This window comes from Callorhinchus milii, unplaced genomic scaffold (genome assembly GCF_018977255.1).
Source record: "Callorhinchus milii isolate IMCB2004 unplaced genomic scaffold, IMCB_Cmil_1.0 Scaffold43, whole genome shotgun sequence".
In the NCBI taxonomy this organism is placed as follows: domain Eukaryota; kingdom Metazoa; phylum Chordata; class Chondrichthyes; order Chimaeriformes; family Callorhinchidae; genus Callorhinchus; species Callorhinchus milii.
Genome location: NW_024704784.1, coordinates 589,337 through 606,606, shown reverse-complemented (window position 1 = coordinate 606,606; position 17,270 = coordinate 589,337). Strand labels below are relative to the sequence as shown.

General features: G+C 38.9%; 1 protein-coding gene across 1 annotated transcript in view; it reads left to right on the top strand.

The window, feature by feature from the left end:
* The window catches only part of LOC121851509 (2-hydroxyacylsphingosine 1-beta-galactosyltransferase-like), a 33,288-nt gene extending 18,610 nt beyond the window's left edge, over nucleotides 1-14,678 (top strand). The window contains exons 3-6 of the mRNA XM_042345376.1: nucleotides 3,920-4,062; nucleotides 9,947-10,023; nucleotides 10,966-11,185; nucleotides 11,948-14,678. Of these exons, the coding sequence (XP_042201310.1) occupies nucleotides 3,920-4,062; nucleotides 9,947-10,023; nucleotides 10,966-11,185; nucleotides 11,948-12,302 (795 nt within the window). The 3' untranslated portion in view covers nucleotides 12,303-14,678. The remainder of the gene's footprint in view (nucleotides 1-3,919; nucleotides 4,063-9,946; nucleotides 10,024-10,965; nucleotides 11,186-11,947) is intronic.
* The last annotated feature ends 2,592 nt before the right edge of the window (nucleotides 14,679-17,270 follow it).

Genomic DNA, 17,270 nt, shown 5'->3' with positions numbered 1-17,270 from the left:
TCCTTATAATGTCACTAATATTTAGCAGACGTTTAAAAAAAAAAGTGGTTGCCTTACCAGCCAAGCAGCGAACCGGTTAAATTTGGAGATGCACCCAAAATATCAGCATACGCAATTTACCTTCCAAAGGATGAGGTGCATCATTATCATAATAATAATAATCATCATAAACTTTGCATTTGGTATAGGGGACTTATAACATCGGAAGGACGTTTCAAAGTGCTTCACATGGTTTACTGTGAAAGGGAGTGACTGTGGGTTTTGTCGGCAAATGCAGGAGCACGATTCACATAGCCGTGTCCCACAAACAATCATGAAACAAATGATAATTTTTTAAATATTTGGTCGGATTGTTGGCCAGGATACCGGGAGAATCTCCGTTCTCCTTTCGGACAGTTTTATGGGATCTTTAAAGTCCACCCAAACAGACAGACGTGACTTCGGTTTTATGTATCACCCGAAGGACGGTACTGCTGACAGTGCCACATCCCCCCCATCACTGCTTTGGAGTGTCATCTTACACAGTGTGAGTTCAAGTCCCGATATGGGACTTGAACGCACAACCCTCTGACTCAGTGGCAAGAATGCTACAAATAAACCAGGCTGACACCAAGATTCGTTTGAGTTCTAAAACAGCGCATTATTTATAAAAGCCAAGACCCTCATCCAAGCCTTCAGCACTTCCTGGCTTAACTATGCCATTGCTCTGCTTGCCGGGCTCCCGAGCTCTTCGCTACACAAGTTGCAGACTATCTGGAGCTTGTAGCCAAGTCCTCTTCCGTTCTAGGCTCCGTGAATCGATCGCCCCCAGCCTCGCTCCCCAACACCGAGTGGATTGAGTTCAAGGTTCTCGTTTTCACTTGTGCTCCTGCATTTCACTTTTCGTGGAGTCCTGTAGCTCAGTGGTTAGAGCACTTGCTTTGCGAGTGAGAGACCTGAGTTCAATTCCAGGCAGAGGGCGAAACCTTGGGCAAGTTTCCTTACTCCACACAGAGCCTAATAATAATCCCTCCAAAAACAATAATAATAAATTGGTCATTTTCAATCTACGACTGTTTGTGGGACATTGCTGTGCGCAATTGGCTGCCGCGTTCGCCCACAAATATACAGTCAATTCACTTTGCGGTCTGTTCTGTGAAGCGCTTTGGGACGTCCTCCCGACGTGAAAAGCGCTGTATCAAATGCAAGGATTATTATTATTATTATTATAAATCTCCATGATCTCATCAGCAGTCTACCCAAGTGGCTTCCTCCAACCCAGCAATCCGGTTGCTCACTTCGCTCAAAGAGCACTGGACTTGCTTCATATTCCCTGCCTTATACACCCCACCATTGAAGGGTTGGCTTTCAGTCATTCTGCCAAGTCACTCCGACTTCCTCCCTCCCTGCTTCCCCTCTTTCAATGCACGTCTCAAAACAGATTTCTTTGATCCTGCTTTCATTCATCTTTCCTCTCCCTCTCCCTTGGCTTCCACCCCACTTGGCTCTCACACTGTGTTCAGATGCCCATCCAGCATCGTGAAATGCTTCAAAACATCCTTCTGACGTGAAAAGTACTACATCAATGTACATTATATTGAGCCATACCATGTAGAATCAATTCGTATTTCTCTACTAGCCTACATAGCACTGATGCTACTGTTTTAAATTTATTATTTAATTAATAATTTAAATAATTTTATTATTTAATTATTATTATTTAAAATTACTGAGGGAATTGGACACCCAGTTTGCAATACATATTTATGTTTCAATTGAGAAATATGGAGTAATTTCAATTGAGAAATATGGAGTACTTGGATATAAGTAAAATTGGGCAAAACATTTTTCTAGTTAATTTTGATGCACGTCAGCTTGAACTCATTTTTTGTTTCAATGGGGATTATATCAAACACTAGTGACCACTTTATACCTTGTATACATTTCTTAATCATCATCGGGTAATGATATGTTTTACTAAGACGCCGTGGTATAGTGCAGGTTACTGCCTGACATTGCAATGCTGGATATATTTAAACTGTAATCCGCAATTGGATATTTGATTACTTTTGCCTACGTTCTACAACTTGGGATGTTTCATAGAATGAGAAGGCATGGAAAAAGGCATTCATCCATCCCAATTAGTCTGTGCCCGTGTTTACTCTCCACATGAGTCACACCCTCCTATTACCGTCCTCCCATCCCCTCATGTGTTCATATTCATCAAGTTTTCACTTAAATATATTGATGCTTTTTACTTCAACCACAGTCTTAAAAATCGGGCACATTCCTGTCACCCTCTGTGTGTATAGCTTCCTCCTGAACTCCATATTAGATCTATGACGAGCTATTATATATTTATGCCTTCGAGTTTTGGACTCAGCAACAAGTGGAAACAGGTACATCAACAGACACCTTATTGAGCCTTTCATAATCGTAAGCACCTCTGTCAGGTCTAAACTCTAGAGAGACAACCTCCAATCTGTCCAATCTTTCTTGGTAGCTGGATCCACTTATCCCAGTTAACATCCTTATAAATCCACGGTGTATTCTCTCCAGTGCCACAATCCCTTTCCTTTAGTATAGGGACCAGAACCGTTTTATATACATTTGATATTACTTCCCTACTTTTGTATTCTATTCTCTGAACATAAATCCAAGAGCTATATTTGCATGTTTTATGGCCAATTGGAAAAGAGAAGATAATAATAATAATAATTCTTGCATTTGATATAGCGCTTTTCACGTCTTCTCGACGTCTCAAAGCCCTTCACCGAATAGACTGTAAAGTGAATTGACCGTATATATTTTGTGGACGAAATGCAGCAGCCAATTGCGCGCAGCAGTGTCCCACAAACAATCGTGGATTGAAAATGACCAATTTATTATTGTTTTGTTTTTTGGAAGGATTATTATTAGGCGTGTGGAGTAAGGAAACTTGCTCAAGGTTTCGCCCTCTGCCTGGAATTGAGGTGTCTCGCTTGCAAAGCGAATGCTCTAACCACTGAGCTACAGGACTCCAAGATGTTCCCTTCTCTTTTCCAATAGTGCCAATAGGATCTTCAACATCCATCTGAATAGGCAGTTTAACTGAGGACATCAGAAACACAGCACCTTTGATAATACAATACTCGTGCAGCACCGTATTGGAGTGTTAGCCTTCACTTTGAGTTCAAAGTCCTGACATGGGGCATAAACTCACAATCTTCTGACTCAGACAAGAGGGATACCAACTAAGCCGGGTTGGCATTTGTATAATGCCAGATAAGTGTTTCGGGGATAAATAGTTCTAAATTTCTATTTTATTCTGGCAAATAATTTGGTTAAGTGATTTTGAGAATCACAAGTACAATAAAAATGTGAATGTTACCGAGTACTGCACCTATTTCCTATCATTTTCTTGAGGGTTCAATTATATAATTGAATTCTTTGAGTTTATTCATGAATTGTGCTTGTTGAGGTTTCATTGGAAAATGCTTGATACGGTTGATGAAACCCCACATTATTAATTCAAAGAGATTTTAAAAAACTATTTGTAATTGACAGAGTATGAATGTTTGGGTTTATCTCAGTATCTGTTATTACTTTCTTAACATGTGTATTTAATTTCATCTGTAATCCCTCTCCCTAATAAGACTTTAAATTTAAAGTTAGAAGTGATTTTGCCACAGCCACAGTTGAGGGTTTGAAAAATATGGTCTCTGACTTCTGCTGCTTGACATTTCCTGCTACAATATTAATTGTCTGTATGTGTGTCCTGTAACGTTGTTCTCACTTTACACTTCTTTCAGAAAGTTTTGTTAATAGTTTGCTGAAATATTCTGGATGAAGTCAGACTTTTTAACAATTGTTTTTTTTAAAAAAGATGTACATAACATGTAATGATTTTGTTTGTATAGTTAAAAAATGACCGCTTATATGTTTCTTTTGTATGAATCAGGATTTCATGACCTGGGCAGATGATGCTGAGGAGGAAGGCTTTGTATTGGTTTCATTTGGTGCCGGTGTCAAATATCTGTCGGATGATGTTGCACACAAGCTAGCAGGAGCGTTGGCTCGACTACCTCAGAAGGTGGTGTGGAGGTATGTGCATAATTGGGGAGATGGTGGTGTTGTGGAGGTGGGGTGTAGTGAGGGTGCACAAATGAAAAGCATTTCAGAAAATTAATCGAACCTGTCACTTGAGCAATGAAATTAAGTCATTCCGTTTTTACAAATCATCATGGTGGTGTGGGCTTTGTAAATCCATACAAAAGCAACCAAACATGTATGAATAAAATTTATATAATAATTAAAATTGAATAAAATGGTAAGATATGAAATAATTTTAAGCTCTAATCTTGAAAATATCCTAGTACTTGCAATAGAACTCTGTCTGCTTATAAACATAAACTCACATAAGTATGACCTGTATAAATTGTATAAGTGCAGTAAATCTGCCCAAGTCCTGTTCAATGTCCTATTAAATCCACCTAAATTTATATTTTCTAGTCGTATTAGCCACCGCAAAACCACCGGGTAACTCATAACATGCTATTGCACTGACTTTACCAGCTTCTTTAATATGCATTGGTTAAACATGATACAGAAACTTTGCCTTAATGTCACCGGCCAGGACAGTACTTGTTTATTTGTTATGTATTAGTCATATAAAATCTGACTTATACGCTACTTTACCTAAGACATATATGACACAACTTGTGCAAGTTACCATAACTCATACTTTGCAAAAGTCATTTTAAATATTATGGTCCAATTGAATCGACTTCAGTGCGTTTTCCTCAATTTGGGCACTGATCCTGACATTCACTTACCCCAAAAGCACTCAGCAGCTCCAAAAAAGGAATGCGCAGGTAGTGAGTTCAGTGGCAACTTCATAATCCGGAAGCCAGCCATTTTGGCTTCCCAGTGCCAGGGCAGCCTTTTAAATATCCAGTGGGAAGAGCTTTCTGCGTGCAAGCACAATTATGATGTCCAATGCCCTGTGATAGAGTTGATAGGGATTTTGTGGACCTCAACCACCAAGTTATAGCAAGGTTCTGCTGTGCAAGGTACATTGCACAAACACCAAGGCCATTATTTTTTTCTGCAGGGAATGGTTATTGTTTTGCCACATTTATAATGGAATTTTATGATTTAACATTCTTCATATTAATAGACCGTTTAGAACAATATTATGATATCCTGTTCACGTGCAAGACATTTTTTTCTATAAATGCTTCTGGATTTCTATAGTTATAATTTTGTGGGGTACGTTGCTGTTCATTTCTTGACCCTGGCTGATGCTTTCTTACACCAACACCACATTAGCAGAAGTCCCCTTAAACTCCAACTCACAGAAATAGAGACAGGCAAACAATCAAGGCCAGGTTAATGGCGTTAATTTGATGTACTTCCTTGGCACCCATGCACACAACACGCAGGAAATAATTAGTTAGCATCAGAAGTGTGTAACACATCTTGTAAACCACCGGTCCATTGTAAGTCAGCTATAGTGAATTTGTGCTGAACTGAAGAGTTTTATAACCAGGTCAGCTTGCATTTAACCCAGGCTTCCTCCCCTTCAACATTCACCATTACAGATACCTGCAACACTGAAATCACCATGTCCTTTGGAGTATTTATCTCTCAGTGGTACTTTACATCTAAACCTAAAACCTCCAATACGGTTCTTAAAACAGATTATTTTTCTGAAAATTGTGATTATCACAACATCAGCTATTGCTGAAAATTGTGATTATCACAACATCAGCTATTGCTGTTGGAAGTCGGCTGCAGATATCAACTACTCCGTGGTGGGGCAAAAACTACCTTCTCTAGTGTTATTCTCATATACTTAGTTTAAAAAAACCTATTGCATGTATATAAAGCTATGCTTCTCAGCATTTTAAAGAATTTAATAGTTTCGCTTTCTCTTCTCTGCCCTCTATCCTCCCTCCCCTCTCCTGGTTTAGAACTCAGTCTAATAAGTAGAAATGTCTTAGAACAGAATTGTGTTTCAAAATGTATTGGTAATTGACGTGTTTGCTTGGGTCACTGTGGCTTTAAGTATTTTGTTTCCTTTGCTAGCCCTATTCATTTATAAGTGAACAAGTCATTCTTTAATTCCCTTTATTGGAAGGGGGGCAGCAGTAGGATTAATTTATTTTTAAACGAATAAGCATTGTTTCTCCAGTTGAGTTAAGGGCAAGTAAAAATTGGTGATCTTTATACTTCTCCACACCGTCAACACACTGTAATCACCATATTATGGGATATCGTTCATTCACTTTCCTTATTTATATTTCATTTGCTTTGTAATGGATATTCAAGACGACTTTAGTTTCGAGAATAGAATTTAAACCTCCATATAGTAATTGCTTCCCTAACCAGTTGTTTCAAAACCTGAATGAGTCATACATGGAAACTATAAGATTGCTTTCTGGCTTGTTTAAGACAAAAGTTAGACTTTAACTAAATAAATGCATATTAAAGTAGTTTTAACTTTCTGTTTTTAATCATTGTCATTTTTGTTTAAAAATATATTGTTTTATTGAGGTTAGCAATTTATTGGGATTAGCAATCTTGTTTGTAATTTACATTGCATAAGATGCAAGATGTTATATATTTAGTATTCAGTCCTCTGAAATCAATGGTCATTAGAGCTGTTTGCTGTGGTGTTTGCTTATTTGCATTTTATTTGTGCTGCTCTCTTTGTGAAGTTAAAGTGGGCCCCCTACTGCTGTCATGCGATACTTACTGTAAGTGGAGTCCTGTAGCTCAGTGGTTAGAGCACTCGCCTTGCAAGCGAGACACCTGGGTTTAATTCCCGACAGAGGGCGAAACCTTGGGCGAGTTTCCTTACTCCACACAGAGCCTAATAATAATCCCTCCAAAACAAAGCGATAATAAATTGGTCATTTTCAATCCACGACTGTTTGTGGGACATTGCTGTGCACAAATGTACGGTCAATTCACTTTACAGTATATTCTGTGAAGCGCTTTGAGACGTCGAGAAGACGTGAAAAGCGCTATATCAAATGCAAGGATTATTATTATATTATTATAAGTGCACATCATATGATCAATCCATTCCAATAGGAATAGCCCAGGAAACTACTGTAATACAACAAGTTATATTTACATAGTGCCTTTCATCTCAGGAATATATCTAGTAGCACTTCACTCAGCTGACCGAGAGACTGAGCCGAGGGTGGGCGCAGTGAAGGAGAGCTATGTTGGGGAAAGGCAGAAGGTGCCCAAAAGTATGGTCTTAATAACAATGCAGGATGTTTGCCTTATATGGTTTCAATATTATTCACACATGTTTCATTAGACAGAAGCTTCAATAAACTAATGTTTAAAAATCACTAGATGGAGCAGCAATTGTAGGGATAAATTAAAATGTGTAAAAGCTTCACAAAAGATTTGCAATGCAATAGCACCATCTTCTGGTAGGTAAGTGATACAGAATCAACAAGAGCTGCCAGGCATATTGGGGGCTAGTGTACGGCCATGCCATGTGATGTAGGAACAGGAGTAAGCCATTCAGCCTAAATGTACCAAATTGTTGTGCAACATCACTCATGAAGAAGCAAATTTAAACACGTCAATGATTGAAGATGGTGTGAGTCACAATTCCTTGCCAATTAAATGAAAACATGAACTTTTCATTACTTTCAATATTTTCATTCCATTCTTAGCCAGGTTGTTTTGTAGGTGATAATTTATTAACAGCCCAGATTACTTTCTCTGTAGCAAGGTATATGCAGTTAGAATTATTTCTGGGTATTTCAATATAAGCTTGCACCAAAACATTTTTACTCATCGACTAGGTGTCAGCCTGGCTCAGTAGTTAACAAACCCTGCTCTGACCCATAGAACTACAGAAAAAGAGAAGGGAGTTTCTCCTGGCCCCCAGATGAAATTGATCATTCACTTCATAGCTGTTTGTAGGTCATTTTCTATACACAAATAAACATTTGCTATATTTACACAGTCACTATAATTACCGGTACTTTACTTTGTGAAGCACTTTGAGACGTCTCAACAAAGTGATAAGGCACTATATCAAATTAAAGAATTATTACAAGGATCATTACATCTTTCCGAAATGGCTTCAATTCCTTAGGAAAAACATTTTTGTGCTGAATGTTTTTATCAGAAACTTTGCATTCAAAATTCCAGATCTACTCTAGCTTTCCCTACACAGAGCAAAGTGATTGGACAAAAGGAAATGACTCATCCATGTTTTGCCCACAAAATATACAGACAATTCACTTTACAGTATATTCTGTGAAGTGCTTTGAGATGTCTCAAAGACGTGATAAGGCGTTATATCAAATGTAAAGATTATTATTATTATCCCAGCCATTGCACCACTTTGCATTCTTGTTGGCAGAATCTGCTGTGAATTAAAACATGACCCAGAAAGGAAAGCTTAGTCAGATGTTGCCTGGTCAGCTGCTAAGATGCTCACACTTGCAGATAGATAGAGCATACATTTTTAAAATTTTGATCTGTAAAACTTTCTGGGCCATGCTCCTTAACTAGCCCAGAGATGGGACAGACATCCCTATTCTAGGTGTAGATTTATGGTCTTTTATTTACATTGGGTAACGCCCAAGAACTGTTGGGTCTCTCCTATCATTGTGAAGTGCCTGGCATCTGTTTGCCAACATAAATGTGTTTAGAACCTCATCTGTAGAATATAATTGTAAGAACGTTATCACATCAGTAGCTTTAGCAGATGTATTTCTTCTGGATAACTACTCACTTATTCCAAAGACCATCAACCAAACTTCTTAGTTTACTCCATTCAAGAAGGAAAGCTTATGTTATTTGCATTTGTATATTAATTTCTCAGATAAAATAACGTGTGCTACATGTTAAAGCTGTTCCCAGTAGAAGTGCACTTTGATATTACTTATGTAAATACTGAAATAACTTAGTCTGTGTCCTATTTGAAAATGGTTAATGTTGAGGACAACAACAAGAAGATAACAACAAGATTACATTTGTATAGCACCTTTCACGTCGGGAGGACGTCCCAAGGCCCTGATAGTGTACAGCATTTCAGACCCGAGCTGGGGTCAGGGGGAGAAGGTAAGGGGGGTGACCAGTGCCATGGTCGAAGAGGAGGGTTTTGAGGCGGGACTTGAAGGAGGCTAAGGAGGGGGTGAGGCAGCGTGATTAGGGGATGGAGGACAGGCAGTGTGTTGCATTTTCTCATGATTGAGAAAGTAAGTTGTGTGTTGTCTTTTCAGGATCTTGAAGGGGATGAGAGTATGTTGTTTTTAGTTCATGTTTCTTTGATTCCTTCTCTGCCCAGACTTGCTTAATGCCACCCATCTGCATCATTTTAATAGTGTGTTCAGCACATTGTGCAGAGGCCTTCAGGGCTTCATTATTTCCCTTCCTGATCTCAAATGTTGAGTTGCGTATTTGGACAGGTATGTGGGACACATTCGTTTTGTCAGACAGTAAGGCTTATATGCTGGCTAAATTTATATCCAATCACGATGATTAAAATATTCATATATGGGGAAAACATTTTTTTCAAGGAGTAATAATAATCTCTTCTATCAATCAATATAATCCTTGCATTTTGAAAAGCGCTATATCAAAATGCAAGGATTATAGTCAAAGAATAGTCAAAGGATCCGAGTGCTTTCTGGGACTTAATCATACTTGAAAAATTGTTTCTTATCCAAAATAAAACAACAAACCTGAAGAGAAATTGCACTCTGATGCAAGCCCCAGTAAGTTCTGCAGAGGTTTGGGCTAGACAATACAATACAAATTTACATTTATGTAGCACCTTTCATATCAGAAGGACAACTCAAAGCCCTGGAAATTGAACATGGTAATCAACGTTAATAGATGTTGTAGTTCTTCATGTATTATTACTTTCTCATAGTTAAGTACCAATATTTTTATAGAGCAAGCGCATAGAGATGCTTATATATTCTTTTTCTTTCTGTTGCAGATATTCTGGAAAGAAGCCCAGCAATTTGGGCAATAATACAAGGCTTGTGGAATGGATGCCACAAAATGACTTACTTGGTAAAGAAATCCCTTGTGGAGAAATTACCCACGAGTTTCTATTCTTTGGCTCATTTCAGTTGAAAACAGTAAAAGTTCCTCTGAAGAACTAACAAGTGTATGGTTGCACAACTAATATATATGAGCTTTGTTATAACATGCCCATGAAAGCCAGCCAAAGATTGATCTGAAAAAAAATATTCATTATTACTGAGATCTGGTATTTATTATTATTATTATTCATCGTTCACTCGCCACATGCAACAGAATATTGTCCATCTTGTGGAGACATCTCATCTGCTCCAAAGTAAAAGAAGCTCTGATCTAGGCAGTGCTGCCAGATTTTACTTTGTTGTCAACATAATTAAAAGCTTACTAGACAGCGATATTAATGCGGTTTTAGCTGGTTAGGCTCTAGCAGTTATCCCATCGCACACTCTGGGGTCCCGAAGCCTTGGCTCTTGCTAACCTGCGCCTAATACTTTCCGGAATTGGGTAAGCAGGACGTGTCCCTCCCAAGGGAGAGAGCGCACATTCCATTCCAGCAATCTATCTCTGGGATACATGGAATTCTCAGTTTGGTGTGAATACTCTTCAGCATAGTGATGGGTTACCACATGTATCAGACACCTGGCTGACCAGAAAAAAATCTCTCTTATGAGAGGAAACGTATATTTCCACCATTTGCATTTGTTGCAATTTTTGATACAGTCAGTTTTATCTTAAGCAGCTTCTTGGTATCAAGATATATGAGTTGTGGCCCAGTAACCTTTGTTGGCATGCCTTCTCAACACCACCCCACACCTAAATCACCTCTTGTTGACTGATTTCCCTTACTAGTTGGGCGTATTTTCCGGTTTTCATTTCTCATTTCCTTCATTTGTGGGTCTTTTTGTCCGCTAAATAGATTTGGAATCAAACTATCTGCATTCTAAACTAACTATTTTGTTTATACAACTGTAGGTCACTCAAACATAAAAGGCTTTCTTAGCCACGGGGGTCTGAATGGTATCTTTGAAGCGATGTACCACGGGGTACCTGTAGTTGGAATTCCCCTGTTTGGTGATCATTACGACACTATGACTCGGGTCCATGCAAAAGGTATGGGCATTTCATTAAACTGGAAGACTATGACTGAAGATGATCTATACAACGCCATGGTAACTGTGATTAAAGATCCACGGTAAGAAAGACATTTTTGTCAAATTTAGCAAAATTATAAAGTGTGGTGGGGCACTTTGTTTTCCATCGTTAAGGATGGGACCCAAGTTTGGCTAAAAGAGAATATTTGTATAAACGTTTTATTTAAAATTTTCGATATCTGCATTTGTCCACATTTGGTTTCATATTTTTGGATTAGCACAAATGTTGATCACATTAACATAAACTGAGTTTTGGCACCATTGACTGGACCAAATCATCATCAGAAAAGCATCATCACAGCTGTGGTGGTGGAGTGACGTTCCACTATGGAAAGGTTTAAACCAGGGGTCTCCGACTAGTTGATCAACATTAGGTGTTGTATCGCACGTGCTCAATAAAATCAATATGAAGGAGTGATATTTACTGCATTTCAAATAATAGTTTATATTTGTTTTCAATTGGACTAATAACTATGCAATTCTATTACTCATTCCTCTTGTCTTTTTGATCAAGCGCGAGAGTGCACCTAGCATTGATCGACTAAGACCCCTGGTTTCAACGTATGCAACAAATTCCTGTGTACCGTAAATGCTAATTTACTTTTCTGTTTCAAATTACAATAAAAGTCTACACCCTTTCCATTTCTTGATCTGAATAACAATTGCTTAAAATCGATCATAACAATTCTGACTCGTCAGTCAGTAAGTGACTTGGTTGCATCATGTTTATCATTAGTCTGGTGTTTTGTTTAACTAAATACAAAAATGAAATGAATAATAAGTGCATTTGTTGCATTTTTTAGATACAAGCAACGGGCTGAACAGATGTCTCAAATTCACAGAGACCAGCCTGGGCATCCTGTTAGTCGAACCGTCTACTGGATAAACTACATTCTCCGTTATAGTGGAGCAGAGCATCTTCGTGCTGCTGTTTATAATATCCGGTTCTACCAATACTTCCTGCTGGATGCAGCGCTGCTTGTTTCACTGAGTGTTGTTGTAACATACAAGATAGGATTGTGGATAGTGAAGTTGATTTCCAAAAGATTTTCATCCAAAGTACTGCAGGGTAAAACTAATGGACATTGCTACAATGGTATAGCAAACGGTAAACATCGGAAGAATGGTCACGTCAAACATGAAAAAAAAGTGAAATGAACACCTATGCAGTAATATTGGGAAAGATTTAACCATTAACTATATTGTTGGTGTAATACCACCTGTAACACATTACTGACAGCATTTAGGAAAATAACTTAAAAGTTCACCATTTAACCTCATTTTGCCTAAAGTTCCACGTGCTGACAAAGGACCATTATTGATGAGCACAATTTAAAATGCAATACTGTATATCTGATTCTTCGCATTCCTGCACAAATTACTTTGGCACTGAAACTGTAAGGGCCTTAATTCTTAAAATGTTTTATTATGAATTTTTATAAATTGTTTTGTGATTTACTAAAGTGTGCTGGGTGCCCCAGTTTAAAAAAAAGAAAAACGAAGATGATTAAGGGTTTGATACTTGGATACTTTTTTTTGTTTTAGTGTTGGTAGAAAGATTGTTAGCTGAGGGCTGTAGTAAATAGTATATTACATATTATATTATAAGTTAAATATTTAATTGTGGTGTTGGTACAGTCAATTATTTGACTCAGGTGAAAAAGTTTCACCTGGCGCAATGAGTCTTTTTTAATGGAAATCCTTTTGGCTGGCTGTCCAGATTTATTCAAGGGTCTGCACGGTGTTTCCCCACCATTTTTGTGATTTTTTTTNAATGGATTGGGCACACATCCAGGTTTCCCTTACATATACAAATGCTTCACAGAATCAAAGTCAGCAACCAGTTTTATAGTTGTGAAATGCAAAGAAGTAATGTTTGGTAATTACCCAAGTGCAGTTTCATTGAAGTTGTTTTCCAAAGATAACCTTACCTGTTCAAGTGGTTCATGAGAAGGAAGACAAGTTTATTGTGTACCTTCGAAGCTGTGCATTGTTAGTCTTTGTTATAATTTGCAAATATGGGAAATTTATATTGTTTACAACAAATAGCAGCATATTTGTATAGGTACTTTTTTAACTTTAAGCAGTGTGTCCAAGAAATCAGTAAAGATACTCTGCAAATTCAATTTTAAAAATATGGCATCAGTGATTGGTAACTGATTTTTCCACATCACACTTTACTGAAGTTTAGATTTTTACTACAGTGTAAATTTTCATAGTTCACTTACATATTGATTCCAGTTGAGATGCGCACCAATAACTCGATTGTCCAACATAAGCCAATCTGTCAATGATTGAACAAATCTCATCAGAATTTTAACTTACTGCATAGATGTAAGGAATGTTGCAGGTCATCAGGCTGTTCAATGGATGGACACAATCGATATATGAAAAAGATAGAATTATTGATCCTGTTACTACTTTCCTGATTTGTTCCACTTTATTGGCCTGCTGATGGATGCACAGAGGCTGCGAACATGAGATTGGTTCATGTTTGTCTGGGCTATGATATCACTAACTCCTAAATGTTGTTGCCCATCACTTGCCAAAGTACTTGTTGCATGGCCTTTATATATTTCCATCAGAATGTGGGTGAACAGTGTCAGCTGTTACTGATGATTTGAACCCTGTCTCATCTTGGAAGTTTCTTGTTTTTGAGAATGCTTGGGGCACACAATGCACTCCGTTTTGTAGCTATTCTACTTATAGTAGCCCAGTGCTGCTTCCCTATATCTTTGTCATAGTTGGTCTACAGTGTGACATTGTGTTTACTTACAATATGTACTAGCCCTGCTGTGAGTGTAGATTTTCTTTATTTATTACAATACGATTAGAGTTCATGTAGTTGACAAATTAACTCAGAGCTTCTCATATCCAATATTACTGTGGTCTCTTGAGTTTTGACTAGGTTATGTACCCATATAAAGATTCTATCTTTATCTGTTTCTATCCCACTTGGAGCCACAGTTGGTCACCGAATGTAGGAAATTGGACGGATTTATGAACACTTTTTTAAAAAATGTAATGCTTGAACGAAGAAAGTTTAATGTAAATAAGTTTATGTTGCTTTCATTTCTGTTCAAAGTACTGTGCAATGCTGCCATGAAGTGACCATAGAGAAAGCAGTCAACTGCTTCATGAGGCAATGAGTAGTGGGGTGTTAACTGTGTGGTATTAACACATATACTATATGGAGAGATCTTTTGATTTGTTTTAATATTTGTTTTGCAGTAAAATAACAGCAGATACAATGTCTTCAAGCTGTAGCATAGTTGGGGTAAAGCTGTGAAAAAGCCAAGCAATAAGCACTGATTACACACTGGCCTGGAACTCTTCTTTTTTTAATATATATATGTAAAATGTAAATGTCTAATTCCAGCTACAGTTTTAAATACATACACTGTCATCTGTTATTGCAAAAAAAAAGTTAAATAAATGTAAAACATTCTGGTAGTTGTGTATACACTTCATAATTACTATAAATGAATGTGTACATTGTATGTTCCATTTCATGTGACAAATATATTTGTGCAAGGATCGTGTATACTATTTTATACTTCACCATTGCATTCATACTCTTCATTTGATATATCCATCTTTTGCAGTGGAGGGGGGATGTTAAATAACACAACTTTTTATGATGTTAGTATTGATTACAATCTTGCACTCACAATCACAAATTAATGAGGTGGTGTGAAATCTGTTTTTAAGTGATTGTTGATGAATCTACAAATGCACAGCTAATAACACTTTTGGTGTGAACAAAACTTTTAACATTTAATCTGAAATTTCCTTTATTATCACACAAAAGATGTTCTTAAGAACGTGAAACATGTGTGATTGGGAGAGGTTTCCAGAATACCTGAACATATTTGAGCAAGGATCTCTCATCTCACGTGACCCTTCTGTACTTTTTCCTGTTTCTCAATCTGCACCGGTAAATCTTCCAAAGATTTACTGGTGTATGCAATATTTTTTTTAAAAAAAGCAGTTTGATGCTGTGCTGGGAGGATGGTATTCTGGAAAAATGAGAACAGGTGGACCAAACCATCTTCATCCAAACCAATCTTGTGAAACCTTTAAACCTTTTTTTGATTTGCTGGGTGTCTGACACATAGCCATGCTTAAGAATATCGAAGCCAGACTGAGATTTGCACATACAAGTATGACCTTGCACCTAGAAATTTCCCAGTGTCTGGAATGGAATACATTTGTTGTCCCTGGAGGGATGCACTCTGCTTACCTTATTGTGGAGAGTATTAGCTGAAGCTTGGGGGTCCCTATAGTGTGTTGACATACTGTTGGAGGTCTGCCGATGTCTGGTCCTTCATCAGCAGAGCCTTGGAATACTGTGGACTTGCCTGGCTCAGGAATCTGACTCCTGAGACCACTCCAGAGGATTTTTTTTTTGAGAAGAAATTATTACCCCCAGAAAAGCAATCCACCAATCAACAACAACAGAATTACATGTATAGAGCGCCTTTCACGTTGGGAGGACGTCCCAAGGCGCTGGACAGTCAGGGGTCAGGACCCAAGCATGGGGGAGGGGTGGGGTAGTGGTGAGGGAAGGCAGAGAGGTGGGAGGGCGACCGAAGGCACGGTCGAAGAGAAGGGTCTTCAGACTGGCCTTGAAGGAGGCAAGGGAGGAAGCGAGGTGAAGGGACCGTGGGATGGAGTTCCAGAGGGTGGGGGCAGAGAGGCTGAAAGCCCGGCCACCGATGGTAGGGTGGGTCGGGCGGGAGACATGGAGCAGACCGGAGCCCGCTGAATGGAGGGAGCGGGCAGGCTGGTAGGGAGTCAGCAGGTCAGAAAGGTAGGAGGGGGCAAGGCCATGGATGGCCTAAAGGTGAGGACGAGAATCTTGAACTCGATCCTCTGGGGGATGGGGAGGCAGTGGAGTCGGGCGAGGGTGGGAGTGATGGGGTCACGGAGCCTGGTGCGTGAGAGTAAACGAGCCGCGGAGTTTTGGATGGTCTGCAGCTTGTGAAGGGAAGAGTTTGGAAGGCCGATGAGGAATTACCTGTGAGCTTCCTGGTGAGCAGCACAACGTAGCCAATGAAATGTGTGAGAACAATGCCACCATCTTTCTGCCCACAGCTTGGACACATATCCTTTCCCATATAATTCCCAGTAGTTCTAGGAGGTGCAGAGCCTGAGCAGCAGCTGCTTACTGTCTGGATACCAACCAAGGTGGAATCCAAGCCCCTGTGAACCTGTGTTCACAAATCCAGGCTCCAGTTAATGCCCTCTGGCAGCTGTTGAATTTTCCTTATCAGCTGTTTTACAGATATCTGCCTTCACATTGGTGGGAGGACCGACACAGGACAATTTGTAACATGCCAGCCACCTTGATGTTTTGGAATCAATATCCAATTCTGCATATCAGCTTTACACAATTTAACTACTTTTCGGTCCTCACGTGAGGGACTTTGGCAAATGCACGTACTTGCCATGAAGCTGACTACACCTAAAAGGTACCGAACAGATCAATGTGGACTAGAGCCTTCCTTCCCCCCTGCAGCCACTTCCCATTTTACCACAAATGCACCTCACCCTTTGGTCCATTTACTTTGTAAACAGATAAAAGAAACCCATCCACTGCATGCCTTGTAGCTTGGAACCACAAACGAGAACTGTTTTGGACACATGTCTTATACACCACATGCTTAACTTACATAGGAACTTTGCTATCATTGAAGAGGGACAGTGTACAAAGCAAAAGTTGGTGTCCACAACACCAAGTTACCGATATGAATCAAATTTTGGGATGATTTCCCTTGCGTCTTCTAGTCAAATGCAAAGATTATTTTTAAGCAATACCTTCAAGGATCTCCCTCTTGAGCCATTCAAGACCATGTACTGAAATTGAGGGCAGTACCACCATGTCCCACTGAAGTGTTTAAAATAATGAGTGCAGTGTACAAGATCTCCAGGTGAGTCTATCTAGATTGCAATATCATCTGCAAACAGAAGTACCCTAATCCTTTTATATATCTGGAACAGATGCACTAAGTCCTTTCTCAATGCTGTCCAATAAATTATTAATGAATACATCAAATACGATGGGTGATGGTGGACAACCTTGCCTTACTCCCTTTCGAGAAGGATACTCACCCGCACAAACCT